The sequence below is a fragment of the Tamandua tetradactyla genome, chromosome 5 (genome assembly GCF_023851605.1).
Source record: "Tamandua tetradactyla isolate mTamTet1 chromosome 5, mTamTet1.pri, whole genome shotgun sequence".
Lineage (NCBI taxonomy): Eukaryota > Metazoa > Chordata > Mammalia > Pilosa > Myrmecophagidae > Tamandua > Tamandua tetradactyla.
In genome coordinates this window covers 112484252-112503635 of record NC_135331.1, presented here as the reverse complement: position 1 = coordinate 112503635, position 19384 = coordinate 112484252, and the positions used below count along the sequence as shown (strand labels likewise).

General features: G+C 36.7%; 1 protein-coding gene across 9 annotated transcripts in view; it reads left to right on the top strand.

Moving 5' to 3' along the window:
- Positions 1-19004, top strand: part of LOC143684797 (uncharacterized) — a 62198-nt gene extending 43194 nt beyond the window's left edge. For all 9 annotated transcript variants that reach the window (XR_013176175.1, XR_013176174.1, XR_013176173.1 and 6 more), the window contains one exon: positions 18205-19004. Coding sequence is in view for 5 of the 9 variants with exons in the window: in XM_077162091.1 (XP_077018206.1) it covers positions 18205-18275 (71 nt within the window). In the remaining 4 variants the exon portion in view is untranslated. The remainder of the gene's footprint in view (positions 1-18204) is intronic.
- Positions 19005-19384: the final 380 nt, after the last annotated feature.

The following is a 19384-nucleotide window of genomic DNA, read 5'->3' as shown; positions in this document are numbered from 1 at the left end:
ACAGTGGTCCAGAAGGTTGGAGTGGCTGTGGCGATTTCTTAAAATAAGACAAAAAAATTTTCATCATTGATTGATTCTTATTTTCATGAAGGATTTCTCTGTAGCATGCAATGTTGTTTGATAGCATTTTACACACAGTAGAACTCTATTCAAAATGTGAGAGTCAATCCTCTCACACCTTGACGCTCCCGTATCAACTAAGGTTATGTAATATTCTAAATCCTTTGTTGTCATTTCAACAACATTCATAACTTCTTCACCAGGACTAGATTATATCTCAAGAAACTGCTTTCTTTTCTCATCCATAAGAGGCAACTCTTTATCTGTTAACAATGATCATGAGATTGTTGCAATTCAGTCACATCTTCAAGCTCCACTTGTAATTCTAGTTCCCTTGCCATTTCCACCAGTGCAGTTACTTCCTCCACTGAAGTCTTTGAACCAAAGTCATCCATAAGGTTTTGAATGAACTTCTTCAAAATGCCTGTTAATGTTGATATTTTGACCTGCTCCCATGAATTACAAGTGTTCTTAAAGGCATCTAGAATGGTGAATTATTTTCAGAAGGTTTTCAATTGTCTTTATCCAGATCCATCAGAGGAATCACTATCTATGACAGCTATAGCCTTTATGAAATGTATTTCTAATTAGATTTGAAAGTTGGAATGATCCATGGACTGCAGAATAGATGTTGTATTAACAGGCAAGAAAACAACATTAATATTGTACATCTCCATCAGAGCTCTTGGGTGACAAGTACATTTTCAATGAGCAGTAATATCTTGAAGTGGGCTTTTTTTCTGAGCAGTGGGTCTCAACAGTGAGATTAAAATATTCAATAAACCATGTTGTAAACAGATGAGCTGTCATCCAGGCTTTGTTATTCCATTTACAGAACACAGGCAGAGGAGATTTATCATAATTCTTAAAGACCCTATGATCTTTAGAATGGTAAATGAGTATTGGCTTCAACTTAAAGTCACCAGTGGCATTAGCCCTTAACAAGAAAGTTAGCTTGTCCTTTGAAGCTTTGAAACCAGGCATTGACTTCTCTCAGGCTATGAAAGGCTTAGATGACGTCTTCTTCCAATAGAAGGCTATTTTGTCTACACTGAAAATCTGTAATTTAGTGTAGCTACTTTCATCAATCATGGTAGTTAGATGTAGATAACTTGCTGCAGCTTCTGCATCAGCACTTACTATTTCACCTTGCACTTCATGGTTATGTACGTGGCTTCTTTCCTTAAACTTCATGAACCAGTCTCTGCTAGCTTCAAACTCTTCTTCTGCAGATTCCTCACCTCTCTCAGCCATCATAGAATTGAAGAGAGTCAGCACCTTCCTCCGGGGTAGGTTTTGGCCTAAGGGAATGTTATGGCTGGCTTGATCTTCCATCCAGACCATGAAAACTTTCTCCATATCAGCAATGTTTCACTTTCTTAACATTAGTGTGTTCACTGGAGTAAGCACTTTCAATTCCTTCAAGAACCTTTCCTTTGCATTCACAATTTGTCTAACTGTTTGGTGTAAAAGGCCTAGATTTTGGCCTATCTCCGCTTTCAAAATGCCTTCCTCACTAAGTTTAATCATTTCTAGCTTTTGATTTAAAGTGAGAAATGTGTAGCTCCTCTTCCCTTCACTTGATTACTTAGAGGCCATTGTAGGGTTATTAATTGTCCTAGTTTTAATATTGTGGTATCTTTCCTAAGATAGGGAGGCCCAAGGAAAGGCGAGAGATGAGGGAATGGACAGTCATTGGAGCAGTCAGAACATTTTCAGCATTTATCAGTTAACTTCACCATTTTATATGAATGTGGTTTGTGGCATTCCTAAACAATTCCAATAGTAGTATTAAAGATTGCTGATTATATATTAGCGATATGGCAGATGTAATAGTAATGAAAAGTTTGAAATATTGCAAGAATTCCAAAAATGTGACACGGAGACATGAAGTGAGCACACGCTGTTGGAAAAATGCACTTGCTCAACACAGGTTGCTACAAATCTTCAATTCATTAAGAAAAAATAAGGTGCTAAGTGTGATAAAAGCAAAACTCAATAAAATGAGTTAGGTCTGTAGTAATTATTCTTCCTCTGTGTGTGTAAGAAAATGCTGAATTTTGGCCCCACTCCAGACTTTCTAGACCAGAATCTGCAATTTAATAAGGTCCCCAGTTGATTCTCTTGCATATTAATGTTCGAGGCCCCTTTCTATCTTCCTCTCTAATCTACAACTCCTGTGAAGCCTGGACTAGGCCAGAACCATCTCTGTTTCCCCCACTGGGCCTTGCAGATTGAGGGAACTGAACAATTGTTTAAGAACTGCTTACTGTTTAAGAATTGAGTTGAAAGTGAGACTACTGCTGGTTGAGTGTGCAAGGAAGGAATTTTAAGGGCATGGTTAATACAAGAAGAGAGTATGATCATTCCTAAATAGATACTAGAGCACTTAGTCCTTTTTAGGTCACAAACCACTTTGAAATTCCAATGAAAGCTAAGAACCATTTTTCTATCCTTAAAAATTCTACATGTAATATTAGGTGGTTCATGGATTCCCAGAAGCCCATACATGGTGTCCATGTAGTTAAAACTTCAGTACAAAGTATTCACTGAAACCTTGAAATGTATTTTCAACTTTCCTTCATCTTCAGAATGGACAGAGGGTGGAGTAGGATTTTTAATAACTATTGATGGCATTTAGTAAAAAGGATAAACCAAAAATAGCTTTACAAGGAATGGCAAAGATTTTTATTTAGGCCTTTGCACTCATGTCTTGAGGAAGTGTTTTGACTACCAGTTTGGTTTTCTTCTTCTTTCTTTGGACTATAAATTTCTTTAACAACTTTTGATTTTTTTAACTTTAAATAGATCCATGATCTACAGTGACCATGAGCTTTAATAGAATAAGAGAGGAATGCAAGTTACCATAAATACCAGACTTGTCTAACAGAGATGAGGCTGTATAAAGAAAAAAATAATTGAAAAGGTCACTCACATCAGTTCCATATCCAGGCAATTAGTTCTTTATTGAGACATAAAGCATAAAGGAGAAACATGCTGAAAAATGATACTGTGAATACACGTGACTGGAGGTGAAATTAGAGAAAGCTTATAAACTGGGTTTGGCCCATAAATCCAATTTAATTGAGATTGGCAGTAAAAGACATTTTCTACAGTTTTGTTGCCTTTACTGATTTGAGTCACAAACTAACACTTTGTATTTGAAGAGTAATTATTTATTTATACCCTGTTGCATTACACATAAGACTTAAAGTATATTATTTGAAAATACGTACCACAGAAAAAAATAAAATTTTGAATAAAACAACGAAGAAAATAATCCAAATGGAAAAATGATGAGATGAAGCAAACATAAAAAAAAAATGCACACCAGAGGTTCTATATATCTGAGATACCAGATTCACTAATTGCTAAGACATGGGGGCTACTAAATCGGCTCTAAGTTTTATTATAACAAAGCAATGAGTGAATTTACAATCTCTTAATATAAAAACAAATCTATTAATCTTGTAACTGACATTAGAGAAAAAATATCCCATGCATTGTCACCAAGAGGACCTTGTAAAAAACTGAAAAAATCCTTAAATTTTGTACAGCAAAAAGCTTCATAGGATTACCCTGTCACTTATTGAAGCATAAATTTCCAGGAAGGGAAGGCAGAACACATGTTTATTTTATACACTGTAGATGGCTGGCTGAACTACCAAAAAAACTATTCCTCCCAACCCTGACTCTTATAGGGGCAGGTTCTGTGTCCACTTGAGTAAAGGGAAATGTATCTCCACCTCATGCAGCACTAAAATCCACAGCCTCGTATTATTTCTAACCTATTTCTCTGCAATAAAGATATAATAAAGCTTGGTAATGGAATGACTGTCAGCTCTCTGCCTGCTTCTTGGGTAGAACCTTAGTCTAAGAAACCCAGACTGGCAATCTTTCAAGGCAGAAAATGTCTAATAAGCTAACAGGACTTTAATTCATAGGAGAGTAAAGGGCATTACTTACAAAAAAAAAAAAAAAAATTCAACCAGAGAGATCTCACTCATAGAGCTAACAAGATAAAATATGGGCAAGAATGAGAACCCACCATCCTTGATCCATTCTGATAATGCAAAATCTCCCCCAGGTGCTGCATTTAGTCTGAGGTGAGATTTTGGGTTTGGGTTTTAAATTAATAGTGCTTCTCAGACTGAATTAGCATCTCACTTTTATTATTTTTGTGATCTTTACAAGTCATTTGTACTGTTATTCACTCAATATTTTTCTTTAGATTGACTTTTTTTTTGGCATGGACAGGCTCTGGGAATTGAACCCAGATCTCCAGCATGGCAGTTGAGAATTCTGCAACTGAGTGATTGTTGCACCACCCTTTAGATTGACTTCTAAAATTCATTTATCCTAGCATCAATATTTGTGACATCGTATTTGTGCAAGGTATTTTTTTCCAAACAAACAGTAAAATGAATATATAATATTTTTAAAAATTAATCTATGGAACTGCATAAAATTGTTTCTCACATCCCATGCTCTGGACTTCATGAATTGTAGGCTACAAAAGCCCTTTAGATGCAGTGTAACATAGTGGTTTGAGAATGCAGACTCTGGAAGCAAACTGCCAGTGTTCAAGTCCAAGCTCTGTTCCTTATTAGCTGTGAAATATTAAGCCAGTCACTTAACCTTTCTGTGCCTCAGTATTCTCATCTGCAAAATAGGAACAATGGTACTAGTACTTATGTCATAGGATTATTGGGAAAACTAAATGAATTAATACATGTAAAATAAAAACAGGGCTCAGCACATGGTAGGTGCTATATGCTATAGATCTTTATTGTTAGAGCACAGCAAATAGGAAAGCCTTTGCTCTAGAAGGTCAAGGCTATTGACCCTGTTTAGAAAAAAAAGGAAAAGTGAAATTCCTGGCTAAACCCTGGAACTGTTCCTTTGCCATCTCCCTCCCCAAATTCATACCTCAGAAAGCTAGTAGCTGCTTTCAGTATTAAAATGATCAACACATATGAATCTATTACACCTAAATTTTCTGAGTTAATACAATATTTATAACAAGAGTTAAAATTTCACTTTTGGTTTGTAATTTCTTATTTGGTAATGGACTGGCAAATGTAAAGAGAAAAGGGTCAGGGGTAGGCAAGAAGAAGCATGGAAAGAGAGTAGGGAGGTGAGGGAAAAGGGACGTGACCAGGCTCAAGAACATCAGGAAATTCTAATTAATGCATTTTAAAAAGTTGTCACAGAGATTAAAATAAAGTGGCCACCACCAGGTAGTAGGGTAATGGATTGATTTTATTTTCTTGTATCTCCTTTTCTATATTTACTAAGTTTTCTACAATGAACATGAATTGCTCTTGTAATCAGAAAAGAAATGAAAAGTGTTGTTTTAGATTGATAGAATGTGTTATAGGAAAATTCCTAATAACAAAAAATGATCAGGGAGAAGAGAATTAAAATTAATCATAACTGAATATATAATAGAAGAGAAAAACTGCCAGGGTAAAATTTTATGCTTATTTAATCATAAAAGACCACCGAGAATCTCAACTGCATAATTCAGTAAAAGCATTAGCATCAAAATAACTTTTCATATGGTTCTCAGAGTTAAACCATGCTTGGAAAGTAGAGTTTCTTCCCAGAGATAGTTTAAGAAGTGGGAGGTTGGGATAAAAGCCAAAAATCTTCAAAAGCCCACCTTGTATTCTGACAGCTTGTGTGTGGGCTTTTAACCCACAGTATTCACCTTTGGGGGGAGATTTTACTTGTAGAGCCACAACTCTGGGTCCAGTGAGTGTCTTTTCATGGGAGCCAGAGGGACCATAGCATCAATACCTGACTTTGAAGAATTGGCTCTTACCTACTTACAGAATTGTCACGTCCCAAAAAGTTGTATTTTTTACTGAATTCCAAAACCTATATTTCTATAAAAAAACTACATTTTAATTATTTAGTAAGATTCTAGGCTTCTTTGTGTTTTCAGATATTTCACATCCTTTTTCGCATTTAAATCTAGTATAGACTTACTAATTTTTGTCTGCTTGTTCTCTCAACTTCAAAAGGAGGCATATTAAAATCTTTTTATCAGCTTCTGAAAGAGGTGTATCAAAATCTCTCATTGTGATTTACAGTTGGTCAATCTCTTCCTGTGGCATCGATTTTTTTTCTTTATAAATATATTTCACATCTTTGTTGCTAGGTGCATAAAACTACATGTTTGTCATCATTTTTTGGATTATTCCTATTAAGATCTATAGCGACGCTCTTAATTCTCTATCTTAGTGTGACACTTTACTTGGGAAGTGCAAGCCAAGGCAGTGCAGGTGAGGAAAAGTGCAAGGCAGCACGAGGCAATAAGTTTTCGTACTGACTACTAACTTCTCAACTAGATCTGGAAGCACGTCACTTGAGTGAGCACAGATCTGTTCTCTGGCTTTAGGGTTGCAAGAAGAGAATAAAAGGGAGCTTGGCTCCCTCCTCTCTCCTACTTACCCTTGATTGAGGTTCACCCCACAGGGACCTAAGTCTCCCATATCTCAATGTTGTGTTTTTCGGTCCTTCCGAGGCCACCCAGGAAGCCAGCTCCCATGCTCTGTAATGTGGCATTTTGTCAAAATCCAGAGTGGAATGACAACTTGGTGTGTGTGAGGTAACAACAAAGAGAAAGGATGGAAGCAGTTGAAAGAATTTGAGAATGAGACAAGGTTTGTGTTTGGTATACCTTGATAACATATGTTCTCATTTAATATAATATGCTTAGTACAATTCAATAAAAGTTAACACTTCAGGTAGAGATTAGCACACTCAAAATTAATTCCATGAATATATGTCCAGCATTTATTGTATGCAAGTTACCATTCTAGGTACTATGAGGGAAAAATGATGAGCAAAGTATCATTCTGGACCTCATGAGAAATGGGTGGTCTTTAAAGGAAAGATTTTGCATTTATACAGACCTGGGTTTTGCATTCATGTAGACCTGCTCTGTTATTTAATGCTTTGTGAATTTGAATACAATATTTAACTTTCTAAACCCGGTTTCCTGGGGATAATGCTTTTATTTGCTTTATAGGGCTGCTAAAAAGATTTAAATGAAATAATTTCAAAGTAGCCAGTGCATTTGATTGATATTAAATGTTATTTCCCTCTCACTGGCTTAAGCCAAGCAGTAAAGACAGATACCTCCAAAACAGCCATTATAGGCAAAAGACGAGTAAACCATGAAGCACAGAAAAGGGAAAGGATAGTTCCAGATGAGAATTCCTTTCCTTCTCCTTGTGAGTCAGCCCTTAGCAAAATTTTTAGATTGGCAAATTTGGTCTTTGGCACTCTTTCTTTGTGTACCCCTTTTCTGTCTTTTAGATCCTCAGGGGCATTGAGCCGGCTCTCATTCATTCCCTGACTTGAAGGAACAGGCAGGGTGGGCTGTGTTTTCCCAACCTAACACCATTTGGAGCTGCTGCTATTTGCTAGATAGCAGCGGAAAACACAAACTGCCTCTACTATTTCCAGTCATGTTTCAGTGACTGCTAGCCCTCTTGCCTCCTAATATTTTGTACATTTTCCTAATTGAAGCTTATTTCGTGAAGATACATCTCTAATTCTCCATGAGAACCTTCTTATTGAGATACCTGTTCTGGCTTTTTGGGCCTTCCTTTCTCCACTCTTGGATCCACATGTTCTCTGGAAGTTACTAAGTTTTTAGCAGCTTTCGTAGAAGAAAGTCAGGGTTATCTTGTAGGTATTAGGTATTTACAAGTCAGGGACTTTTTCTTCAGAAACCACAGAGGAGCTAATGCTTCCATACTGCCTCGCTCTATATTTTCACTCAACAGAATATCCTCTTTAATCTCAACCTTTCTCAGAATTTTCCTCTTTTTGTCTAGCCTGTGTCTTATATGTTTAGAAAAGCATTTGCATATCAACTCTTTGTTGAGGAGAGACCTAAAGAGGAACAAAGATTTTTAATTTCTTATTTGAAAAAATCATATTATTCATATAAGAAATATGTGAAAACCAACTCCTTATTTAATCAGATAAAAGCTATGAGGCTTATCAAGAATTATTACTTATAGTTCTCTTTCAGTTAGTCATTTCTTCTATTTTCCAGCTAGTATATATATTCCTCTACAGTGAGCCCAGTGTGAAATGGTCTTTTATTATGCTTTGCACCCGATAATTCAAGAAACTTGTTAGTAGGAATTGAAAAGTCAAGTTGCTCAAATCTTGATTTGAGCTCAATTTAGCAAGGCCTTCCAGACATGCTGCAGGCAATTGCTAAACTGTCCTCCTGGCTTGCCTCTTCATGGTGGTGGCAGATCTAGGACGGCGCAGAGGCCATGTGCTATCGTGGAAGAATTCTGGATTGATGTAAGGCAGGATTTAGGCTGAACCACTTCCTAGCTGTGTGACATGACCAAGTTACTTAGTCTTGTGGGGCCTCAGTTTTCTCACATCTAAAATGGCAGTGACAAACCCTACCATATGAAATCAGCAATAAATGAGATCATTTGACTCATCAAACATTTGAATATCTATATGTATGTGCTGGACATTGTGCTAATCACTGGGGATATAGATTTGAACAAAACCAAAATCTTGCCCTCAAACCGTGGGGCATGTATCGGGAGTGTTGAATATGTTAATTCAATACATTGAGTTTTGATTAAGTGCATTAACTGTGACTATAGAATTATATTCAACAATGGTTCTCAAATGGGAGATTACATCAAACACACATGTGGAACTTTTCAAATTACACATAGTCACACCTAGGGAGAGGATAGTAGACTCTCAATAATTCTCATTTTAAAAAATTGCTACCACACTCATGGAAGACAAATGGTTGACATCAACTCCCTGCATCTTTAGGTAAGGAAACTCCCTTGTAACTCCTTCCCACCCCAGATACCCAGAATCCCTGCTTCACACAATATCCATGGGCAAATTACTCCACAGCCTTATCTTCAACTTTCATTTGCATTCCAAATCTGTATATCATCAGTCTGAATTGCTCAACTGAGCTACATATCAACTGTCTACTAGTGGATGTTACCTTCTGGATGATCCACAGATATCTCATTTGCAAAAGAAGCAAAATGGAACTCAGGGCTCTCCTCCCTTCTGCTGGTAGCTCATTTCTCATTCCCATGGTAGTAAAGGACACACAAGTTGCCCAAGCTAGTTATTTGCAGTCATTCTAGACTCCTTCTATTCTTTGCATCATTTCCAGTCAGCTGCCAAATACTATAAGTATAGTCTCTGGAATAAATAATACATATCCCCAACCTTCTGCCCCACAGTCCTGATCCTCATTAAGATAGGTAACACCTTTTTCCAAACTATTACAATGATCATCTTGTCTACTTTGAAATGTCTTCTCTAAATCATAGTTTCTTCCCTACTTGTAAATCTGATGATGTCATGCCTACTAAAATTTCCCAATGGTTTCCTTCTCCTTCCTCTTTACCCCAGCACCTAGAACTGTCTTACTTTTCTAGATGTTTGATCAATTTGGGGCAGGTGAAGGACTGGTGTCTGCTAGAGTAAGGAGGTTATACAAAAGAAGAATTGTAGAAGAGATCACCCTGTAGTGAAATAATTTATAGTCTGGTTTGGAAAGCACTGGAAGAATCAAATAGTACAACATTTATTCAGTGACCTTTTATTGAATTTCTATTGCATTTTAGGCACCAAGCCAATTGCTTAGGTTACAATGATTAAAACACATGGTTCCTGCACTGAAGTTGAGAAAATTAAAATATAATTCTACATATATAAAGTACTGCCAAAGCATGGAACTAGAGGAGCTTGAGTTGAGACATGAAGGCTGAGTAGGAACTTTCCAGGTTATGGTGGGCTGCAGGGAAAGATAATGGGACTAAAAGTTACAGCAAGGGGAAACATAATGTTTTGGAAATAGCAAACAGTTCATTGCCACAAATGAATAGGGTACTTAGAGGAAGATAGCCAAGTGTGAAACTGAGGAGTCAGGCTGAAGCATTTATTTATTCATTCATTCATTCACATGTTCATCAACAAATGTTTATCAAATATCCTTTCCAGAGTCTCTTATTAGTTTTATCAGCCCCAGGAAGTTAGTCTTGAGTAATGGTTTAAGGCAGGACCTTGAAAGTTGATGGTGAGTAGGTAATGATTCTAAATGAAGTTACCATTTGTCTATTGCTTTCTCCCTCCTCCACCTTCATGTCTAGTCTCCATAGCATGACTTTAAACTCTTAAATATTTCTATCTAGTTTTCCAGCCATAAATTAGAGATTTCATCCTTTATTTTACATAGAATGGAAAGAAATAAACACATTTAAATAGAAATAAAGGAGTTCAATAGTTGCACAGAAGCCTCTTCACTATCATAAATGTTTAAAACCATAAAGTGCATGGTTTAGGCCAATTCCCTGCTACATTCAGTATCTAGTTTTCTTTCTTTTTTTTTTGAACTATCAATGTTCCATCATTACTCCTGTGCTAGCGGGCTTTTCTTTTTGTATATGTGAGTTTCTCTCTATTAAATAAGCCTCTCTTTTGGAAGCATTCTTATGACAATAACTATAATTACAACCCGACTGAGCTAGAAAATGCCATGATGTGACAGCTTTTGTGATAGGAAGGGTGGAGAAAGAATGAAAGTTTATAATTTCCTTTGCAGTGTCTTGAAGTCTGACAGCAGCCCTGCCCTTATGCTGTAAATGTGCAGTGACCTGAAGAATCAGGAAAGAATAAAGCCAGACAAACAGGCCAGGTCACTACTCCCTGGACTGCCAGTCAACAAGCAAGGGAGACAGCACCACGCTGAATTCTGTATGACTTCTTTAAAAGTAATAGAACAGGACAGCAGTTCCCAACAATCTGAAATATGAGGGCTTCTTTTAAATACCAAAAAAATGTTATGCCTCGCCCGAGATGAGGTACACTTTTCATATCCACCATTTGAAGAAATACATAATGGTAAGCAATCATAAATTTATTATTGCTTTGAAATGAATTTGTTACATTAATCACAATAGCATATACAGATACCTGAAAAATAATGCCTACCTGTTTGAGAAATATGATTTATTCAGTCTACCAAGAAAGTTTGGACTCCTATGTATTTGTTGACAGTTGTAGCAATCCAGAAAGCTGTGATTTCCTCCCCTTCCTCAAAGGTCACAGCAGTGTTTCTAATAGTATATTCCTTGTATTCATTTGTATGTTCATTTGTTCAATAGCTTCATTTTCATTAAAAGCATTGTACTAGGGGCTTTAGATACAAAGTCAAATAGCATCTTATGGCTATCCAAGGAGCTTAAAGTCTAGTGGCTAGACAGACATATATTCTGCAGCAGCACAATGGTATATGAAAGAGGGTGTGGTCACTTCTATTGGGGGAGGGAGTTAGAAAAACTTCCATATGGGAGGTGTATCCTTCAGCTGTTGCCAGAATAATGCTGCATAACAAATCACTCAAAGACATGGTGACTTAAAACAAGAATCCTGTATACCCAGGCTCATGATCTGTGAGGCCCAGTCCAATCAACTGGGCTAGACTAGACTCCAGGCTTTGGGCTCCAGACTCCATGCTGCAGGTTGGGTTCAGATCTGTTCCACAAGGCTTATATCCTCTTTAGACCAGAACATGTTCTTCTCATAGGGGATCACTAGAGAGTCAACTGTGCAAAAATATTTCAAGTCTCTGCCTCAGTCACTACTATTACATTGGCCAAAGCAAGTTACATGACTAAGCCAAAAGTCAAGGGTAGGGAAGTATATTCTGTCTACCATGAGGCCGCAATGAGTGTGTGGCTGCTAATATAGGGAAGTGAAGAACTAAGACCAAAGATTAAATTTTACCGCAAGAGAGAGGACTCTTTTTTTATTTATTGAGAAAAATCTTTACACACATACTTTCTATACATGGCGCACAATCAATAGCTCACAGTATCATCACATAATTGTGTATTCATCACCATGATCATTTCTTAGAACATTTGCATCACTCCAGAAAAAGAAATAAAAAGAAAAGTCTCATACATACCATATACCTTACCCCTCCCTCTATTGACCACTACTGTTTCCATCTACCCAATTTATTTTTCCCTTTGTCCCCCCTATTATTTAATTATATCCATATTTTTTACTCATCTTTCCATATCTTGGAATAAAGATAAAGAACACCAGTCACAAGGTTCTCACAATCACACAGTCATGTTGTAAATATTATGTCTTTATATAATCGTGTTTAAGAATCAAGGCTACTGGAACATGGCTCAACAGTTTCAAGTACATCTTTTCAGCCACTCCAATGCACCTTTAAACTAAAAAGGGATATCTATATAATACATAAGAATAACCTCCAGGATAACCTCTCAACTCTGTTTGAAATCTCTCAGCCACTAAAACAAGAGAGGACTCTTAATCTACTTCTTGGGAAGTGATTTTATGTTTTTCAGGTGGCGATAAGTATTTGAAATAAAGATCAGGAGAAATAAAGAAACATTAGTGCATAGTATCTGGCCTAAAAGAAATGTTCTAATGAACAAGAATTGGAAATTCCAAGGGGATTCATGCTCAGTGGGGTGGGTCAGGTAATGGAATGTACTTCCATCATTGGGGATATTAGTGTATGTAGAGCTTAGCACCAGTCATAGGTATGATCAAGAGCTAACCAAAGAGGATTTAATGAAAGGCCCCATCCTGCCATCTTTAAGCACAGATTGACCTGGACTGGGGAAGCTCATTGTAACCTGGCGTCTCTGGTATGACAGCAGTGAAAGTTAAGGGAAGAAGAATAAGACTGAAGAGTCTATGTCTCTTGCTGTAACCCATTCTTCATGCTTCTGTCTTCAAAGTATTGAGGTTGTGGTTTATATTAGCTTCCTGTTGCTGCTATAACAAATTACCACAAACTCAGGGGCTCAAAACAACACAAATGCATTTTTTTACAGCTTGGGCATCAGAAGTCCAAAACGGGCCTCACTGGATTAAAATCAAAGTGTCAGCAGGGTGATATTCCTTCAGGAGGCTCTAGGGGAGAATCCATTTCCTCACTTTTTCCAGATTCTAGCAGCTATCTGCATTCCTTGGCTTACGGTCCCCCTCCTCCTTCTTCAAAGTCAGCAGTTTAGCATCTTCAGAGCTCTCTCTGATGCTGATCTTTTGCATCCCACTTCCACATTTAAAGGGCCTTTTTAATTACATTGGACACACCCAGATTATCCAGGCTAATCCACTCATTTTAAAACCAGCTGATTATCAATTTTACTTCCATCTGCAACCTTAATTTTCCCTTGTCATGTAACATAATATATTCACAAATTCAGGGGATTAGAGCATGGGCATCTCTGGGGGCCATTGCTCCACCCACCATGTGGTTCTTGGGAAACAATTTAATAACATCTGATATGAATATTACGTTTTACAGCATACCAAGCACTTTCATTTTTTTTATGCTCTCCCTTTTGAATCAGGAGAATAGTCTTATAAGAAAAGAACCATTTTATAGATGAATAAACTGAAACCAAGATATGTTTGTTAAGTAACTGTGCAGCATAACATGGTAGTTACTTGCTCCTTTTTCAGTTATGTCAGAAACTGAATGAATCTTTGCTGGTTCTTATCTCACTCCTCTCTATTGCAATTATTTGTTATGTCTGTCTCAGCATCTCAAGGCAGTCTAGGAATCATTTTATGCTCTGTGCCTTAGCATTTAAGGAAGGTTTAAAAAATTAACACAATAGACATCATGGGCCTGGAACTCTTTATGTGATTTGTAATTTATTCTTCCCCATACTTAGAGATAAGTGAACCTGGGCCCAATGTCACACAGCTCATAGCATGGAACAAGGCTGGAATTATTTTCTCTGCTGTCTACAGACCAAGTGATCCCTCAGCTCACTCTTTTTTTTTTTTTTTACATGGGCAGGCACCAGAAACGAACCTGGGTCCTTGGGCTTGGCAGGCAAGCATTCTTACCTGCTGAGCCACTGTGGCCCGCCCCCAGCTCACTTTTGAAGAAGAAGAGGTGTGGGTTAGGAGGGTTTAAATGTCTGAAATCAAGAGATGGAGAAACAAGGAACAGTAATCCTGCTTTGTCATTTATTTCTAAATGATCTGTGGCTTTTCTAATGGAGAAATGTTCAACCTGGACCTTAGCTCCACCAACAACCAGTTGTGTGACCTTGCTCAGATCACTGCCTCTCTGAGCTAGTTGCTTTTGTAACAAAGACTAGATGGCCTCTGAGATTCCCTTTGTGATTGGTGACTTGTTGATATTCATACAGGTTAGTATATGACAGGCAGGGACAGAAACTTTCTGTTAGCTCATTCACAAGGGGGTAGTTTTTTTCCATTATTCTTGCTATGTCTGTGTGATGTCCCAGTTTTAAGATAGAACTTTGAAATCAGAAGTTCATAGTTAAGTTTATCTTCTAAGCTAGATATTATTTTGGCTAAATCAACTATGACACTTAGAAATAAAACCACTTCAATTTTTCAAAAATGTAGTAAATTTCCTTAGAATTATTTTTATTGGCAGCTTTTTGTAAATTAAAAATCATGAAATAGTTCAAACATGTATGGAAAAACATGGGAAATAACATGGTACCAATATGTCCAACACTTGGATTGAACAAATGTTTACACTATACAATATCTGTTTCAAATTTTTTTAGAAACAAAACATTACAGATAAAATCAGTTTCTTAATGTCATATTCCTTCTTATAATTCCCAAAGGAGAATTACTGCCCAAAAGTGTATGTGCAATCTTGCATTCCTTAATTTTAAACATGTTTATATTCAAAGACCTTCATATAAGTTCTGAATGGTTTTGAAATTTATATAAATGGTATCATACAGTCAAGATCCTTTTGATAACTTGTTTCATTTTTCACTTAATGTTATGACTTCAAAATTTTTCAGTGTTAGTATGTGTAGATCCAGTTTAGCCATTTGACTTGTTGTGTTCTATATTTATAACATATTGTCTTCACCTAAGACATGGGGATATTTAAAACAGTGCTGCAGTGAACACTCTTCTGTAAATGTATATATCATTCTTCCTGTGACCTAAAGGTAACAATGATGTGCTCCTCAAATTGTGGACTGAAAAGGCTGTTGTTCATGACAAGGACAGACATTGGGAATAAGCATTTAGAAATTTTAATAGCAATTCAACCAAGTACTTTTACACCTATCTAATCTAATATTAGAATATTCAGGCCCTGAATTTGTACGTTTGCTTTAAAATGTCATTTTAGTAATTCATTTTAATTGTATTTTACGAAAATACTGATCCTCAACAGATAGCAAAACTTGGGTTTTCATCACAGACAGTGTGAGAGTCTCTGCATGGTTTCTATTTAGAAGTGGCATTTCTGACTTGAAGAGTATACGCATCTTTATGTCTCTAAAGTTTGAACTCGAGACTGGTATACCAATTTACAACCTCATCAGTTGTGTATGAGAGCTTTCAATTTCTCACATTCTGAGTGGCACTTACATTATTAGACTTTTAAATCTTTACCATCATGATAGTTGTGAAATAATATTTCATTTTAATTAGCATCTCTCTGATTAATAATGAGATTGAACATCAATTTATATGTTTATTAGGTTCTTAGTTTGATTTTAACAAGGTAGGCTTTTTCATTTTACCAAGTGTGGGGAAAATACGACTTTAAAAATTCAGCTATAGGAGGTAATGTTTAAAACAGGTTTAACTGGTTTTGATGAGGAAAAGCCTATGAATGGCTAGTTTTGACTTGATGAAGGACAGGAAAAGCTAGTTGCAGCAAATTAATGCAGAGGTAGGTCCTTTAGTGCATACGTGCTTTTCCTGATATTTTGGGTTTGGGTCAATCATTCAGTCATCATATAAAGACACTTTAATGAAACAATTTTCACCAAGAATTCTGTATCTGTTACCCGGTTTTGATCATCCAGTGATTTTCTGGTGCTAATGAGTCTAAGGACACAGAGTAAGGTTAAGACTCCATCTGTGAGCTTCATTATTTTTTAGAGCTGTGATATGATTTCTCAATCACTTAGCCTTTGGAGTTGGGTAAATGGAGAACCGTGAAAAAGGTGTATGGAGATGTACACAATTAGTTAGGCACTCCCCTTCCAATCTATCCTGCACTCAGCCTGAGAGATCTTTTTTTAATGCAAATCAGAACCTATGCTTCCACACTTAAAACCTCAGTGTCTTCCTACAGCATGATAAAATCTGAAATGCTTGGCTAGGTCTTTTCTCTTTCAACTCATGTTACCCTACCCTCCTCCTAGCCCGTCATCTGAAAATGCTTGCAGAGTCCCAATTTATGGATGTTTCCCACTTTCATTGCTTGACTAAAGATGGTTTTAATTCCCAGAATGCCTTCTTCCCGCCTGGGGGGCCTGGTGCATGTCTCTACCCCATTCATGCATCTGCTATAAAGTCTTCCCTGAGGAGGCCTGGTTATTCCTTGCTGTATGCTCTACTAAATGAAAAATTTTAAATATTTCACCCTTTTAATAATAAACCTTTTATTCAATGTGCATAGCTCAGTGAATTATTTCAAAAAGGACAATGATACAATGATCACCCAATCAAGAAATAAAACATTACTGGTCCTTCCCCCCACTGACTAGATTTACCTTTTTTTTTTTTTTAACTTTCAGTGAAATCATACACTATGCACCTGTTGTGCCTGGCTTCTTTTGCTTAATATTATATTTGTGACATTCGCCCATGTTGTATGGAGAAGTGCATTTGTTTTCATTGCTGTACCCCCTTTATGACTGCACCACCGATTTTGTTGTTGCTGATGAACATTAGGGTTGGTTGTTTACAGTTTGGGATATTGCAAAAAATGTCCAGCTGCTATAAGTATTCATTTACATGTCTGTGGCTGCACATGTGTGTATGCATTTTCTGTTGGGTATACACCTAAAAGTGGAATTGCTGGGTCATAAGCTAGATTGTATGTTCAACTTTAGTAGATTCTGAGGAAGAGTTTCCTAAGTGGTTGTACCAATTTATACTCCCACTAGCAGTTTTGCTCATAATTCAATTTTTTAATTTCAGCTATCTTGTTGGGTAGTGGTGTCATATATAGTTGTATCACATTGTAGTTTAACTTTGGAATTCTCTGATGATTAATGAAGTTGAGATTTATTGGGTTTTTTGTTTTTGTTTTTTTGGGGGGATGGGGTGGGGGGCATGGTGTGGGAATTGGACCTGGGTCTCCCGCATGGAAAGCGAGCATTCTACCACTGAACCACCCGCGCACCCAGAGAGTTATTGTTTTTATGAAGTTATGTTTATTGGCCATATAGACTTCCTGTTTTCTGAAGTGCCTGTTGATGTCTTTTGCCCTCTTTTTTTCTATTAAGTTATTGGGTCTCCTCGATATTTTAAAGAAGTTTTTCAATATATTCTATATATGAGTCATTTATTATATATATAATATGTATATATGTATATATATTCTTCTCTTACTCTGTTGCTTGTCTGTTTACTCTCTTAATGGATTATTTGGATTGAATAAAAGTTTTTAATTTTAATGTGGTTCAGTGTATCAGTATCTCCCAGTCAGTCCACAGAATTATAAGAAATAAAGTGTTATTATAAATCACTTAGTTTGGGGGGGATTGTTAAAGAACAATAGATAAGTGAAACAGAAAAGTTGAGAAGTGTTTTTATCTAAGGGGTGAATTTGTAATTTGATATATTAGGAAGTCATAAAAGTTTGAAAAGAATTGTATCATAAAATTTTGAAAAGAATTGGGCTGAAGGTAACAGTTCAAAATGAAAGGTTGCCTCTGGGTCCTCAGACTTCCATAGAAAGGGAGCACACTGAGAAAGTTCCTGAGCTGCACACATAAGTCATTTCTAATGAAAAAAGCAAGATGTCTCAAGGGGCAGAGTCATGAGCTCAGAGAGGGGAGCCAAGAGCCATGGAGAACCACTCCCAGGAAGCCGAATTGGCAACATGTGTTGGGTGGACTTTGGAATTGCTAGGGACCAATGACTTCTCTGTGCTTCTGCCCTCTCTCTCACCCCCAACTTTTGAATGCAAATATCTATTTTGGTTATCTTGTCCCTATCTTATGAATGTATGTTGTATGTGCTTTTGAATGTATGTTGCATGTGTATGGAGGTAGGGGGAGAAGTAAATCATTTGTCTTTAATTCACAGGTATCTACACCCAAGAAATTACACCTGAGAAGTTATACCTGAGAGAACGTACACTCAAGAGGCCCATCTGACCCTGAACCTGATTTAGATGACAAATATTGGATTTGAGATGATGCCATAATGAAATATGGCTTTGAGAGCTTAAAGGAATGTTAACAGTGAGTGTGTTTTACATGTGAGGGATGTGAGTCATTGGAAACCAAAAGGTAGATGGTAGTAGCTGATCTTCAAAGACACCTCCTGGGAAACTGTACCTCCCGGTATTCATACCCTCGTGCAGCTTCCTCCCACATTCAATCTAGGTGAATATATGACGTGCTTTAACAATTAGAATATGGCAGCCCTAACATTGTGCTGGTTCTGAGCACAAGCCTTAAAAACATTTCACAGCACAAGCCAGCTTCCACTTTTGCACTTTGGGGATCCCTGGGCTGTCATATGAGATCAGATGGAAAAGCTGTGTGGTAAGGGAGAAGCCCTGACTCCATGAATAGAGAGAGAAGCACAGTCTTTTCAGAATCTTAGCCAAGCCTGGCTTTCCAGCCGTCCCCACCAAGGTGTCAGACATGTGAGGGAAGCTGTCTTGGATGTGCCAGTCCAAGCTGCCATCTGCCTGCAGCCGTAGGAGAGATGCCAAGTGAGAGCAATACAGCTGTATAGCTGAGCTGCAGTCAAACCATAACATCATGAAAAATAATATGATTAATGCTAATTTAAGCTTCTACTTTTTGGAGTGCAGATCAAAAGAACACTTTTATAAATTTTATAATATTTTTCTATTATATTTTATAATATTTCATAATAGCTTATTTTTATCATTGTATTTCACGTATTTACATTGTATATATTTATATTATATTTTATAATATTTTAATGTTAATATTCTATTATATAACATGATATACCCTTGTAGTTAATTAAATCATCAATTTCTCCAAAAATTATTTGGATTTCCTGTAAAAAAATCTTGTGTTTTCTTTAGATTTATTCTTAGATGTATGCTTTTTATGCAATCAGCAGTATGTTTAAGATTTTATTTTCTAATAGCTTATTCCTGGTATATAAAAGCATAATTGATTTTGTTTATTAACCATATATCTAGTGATTGCTAAATTTTCCTCTTAATTCTAATAATTTATCTATAGATAGTTTGGATTCTTCTACATATACAATTATGTTA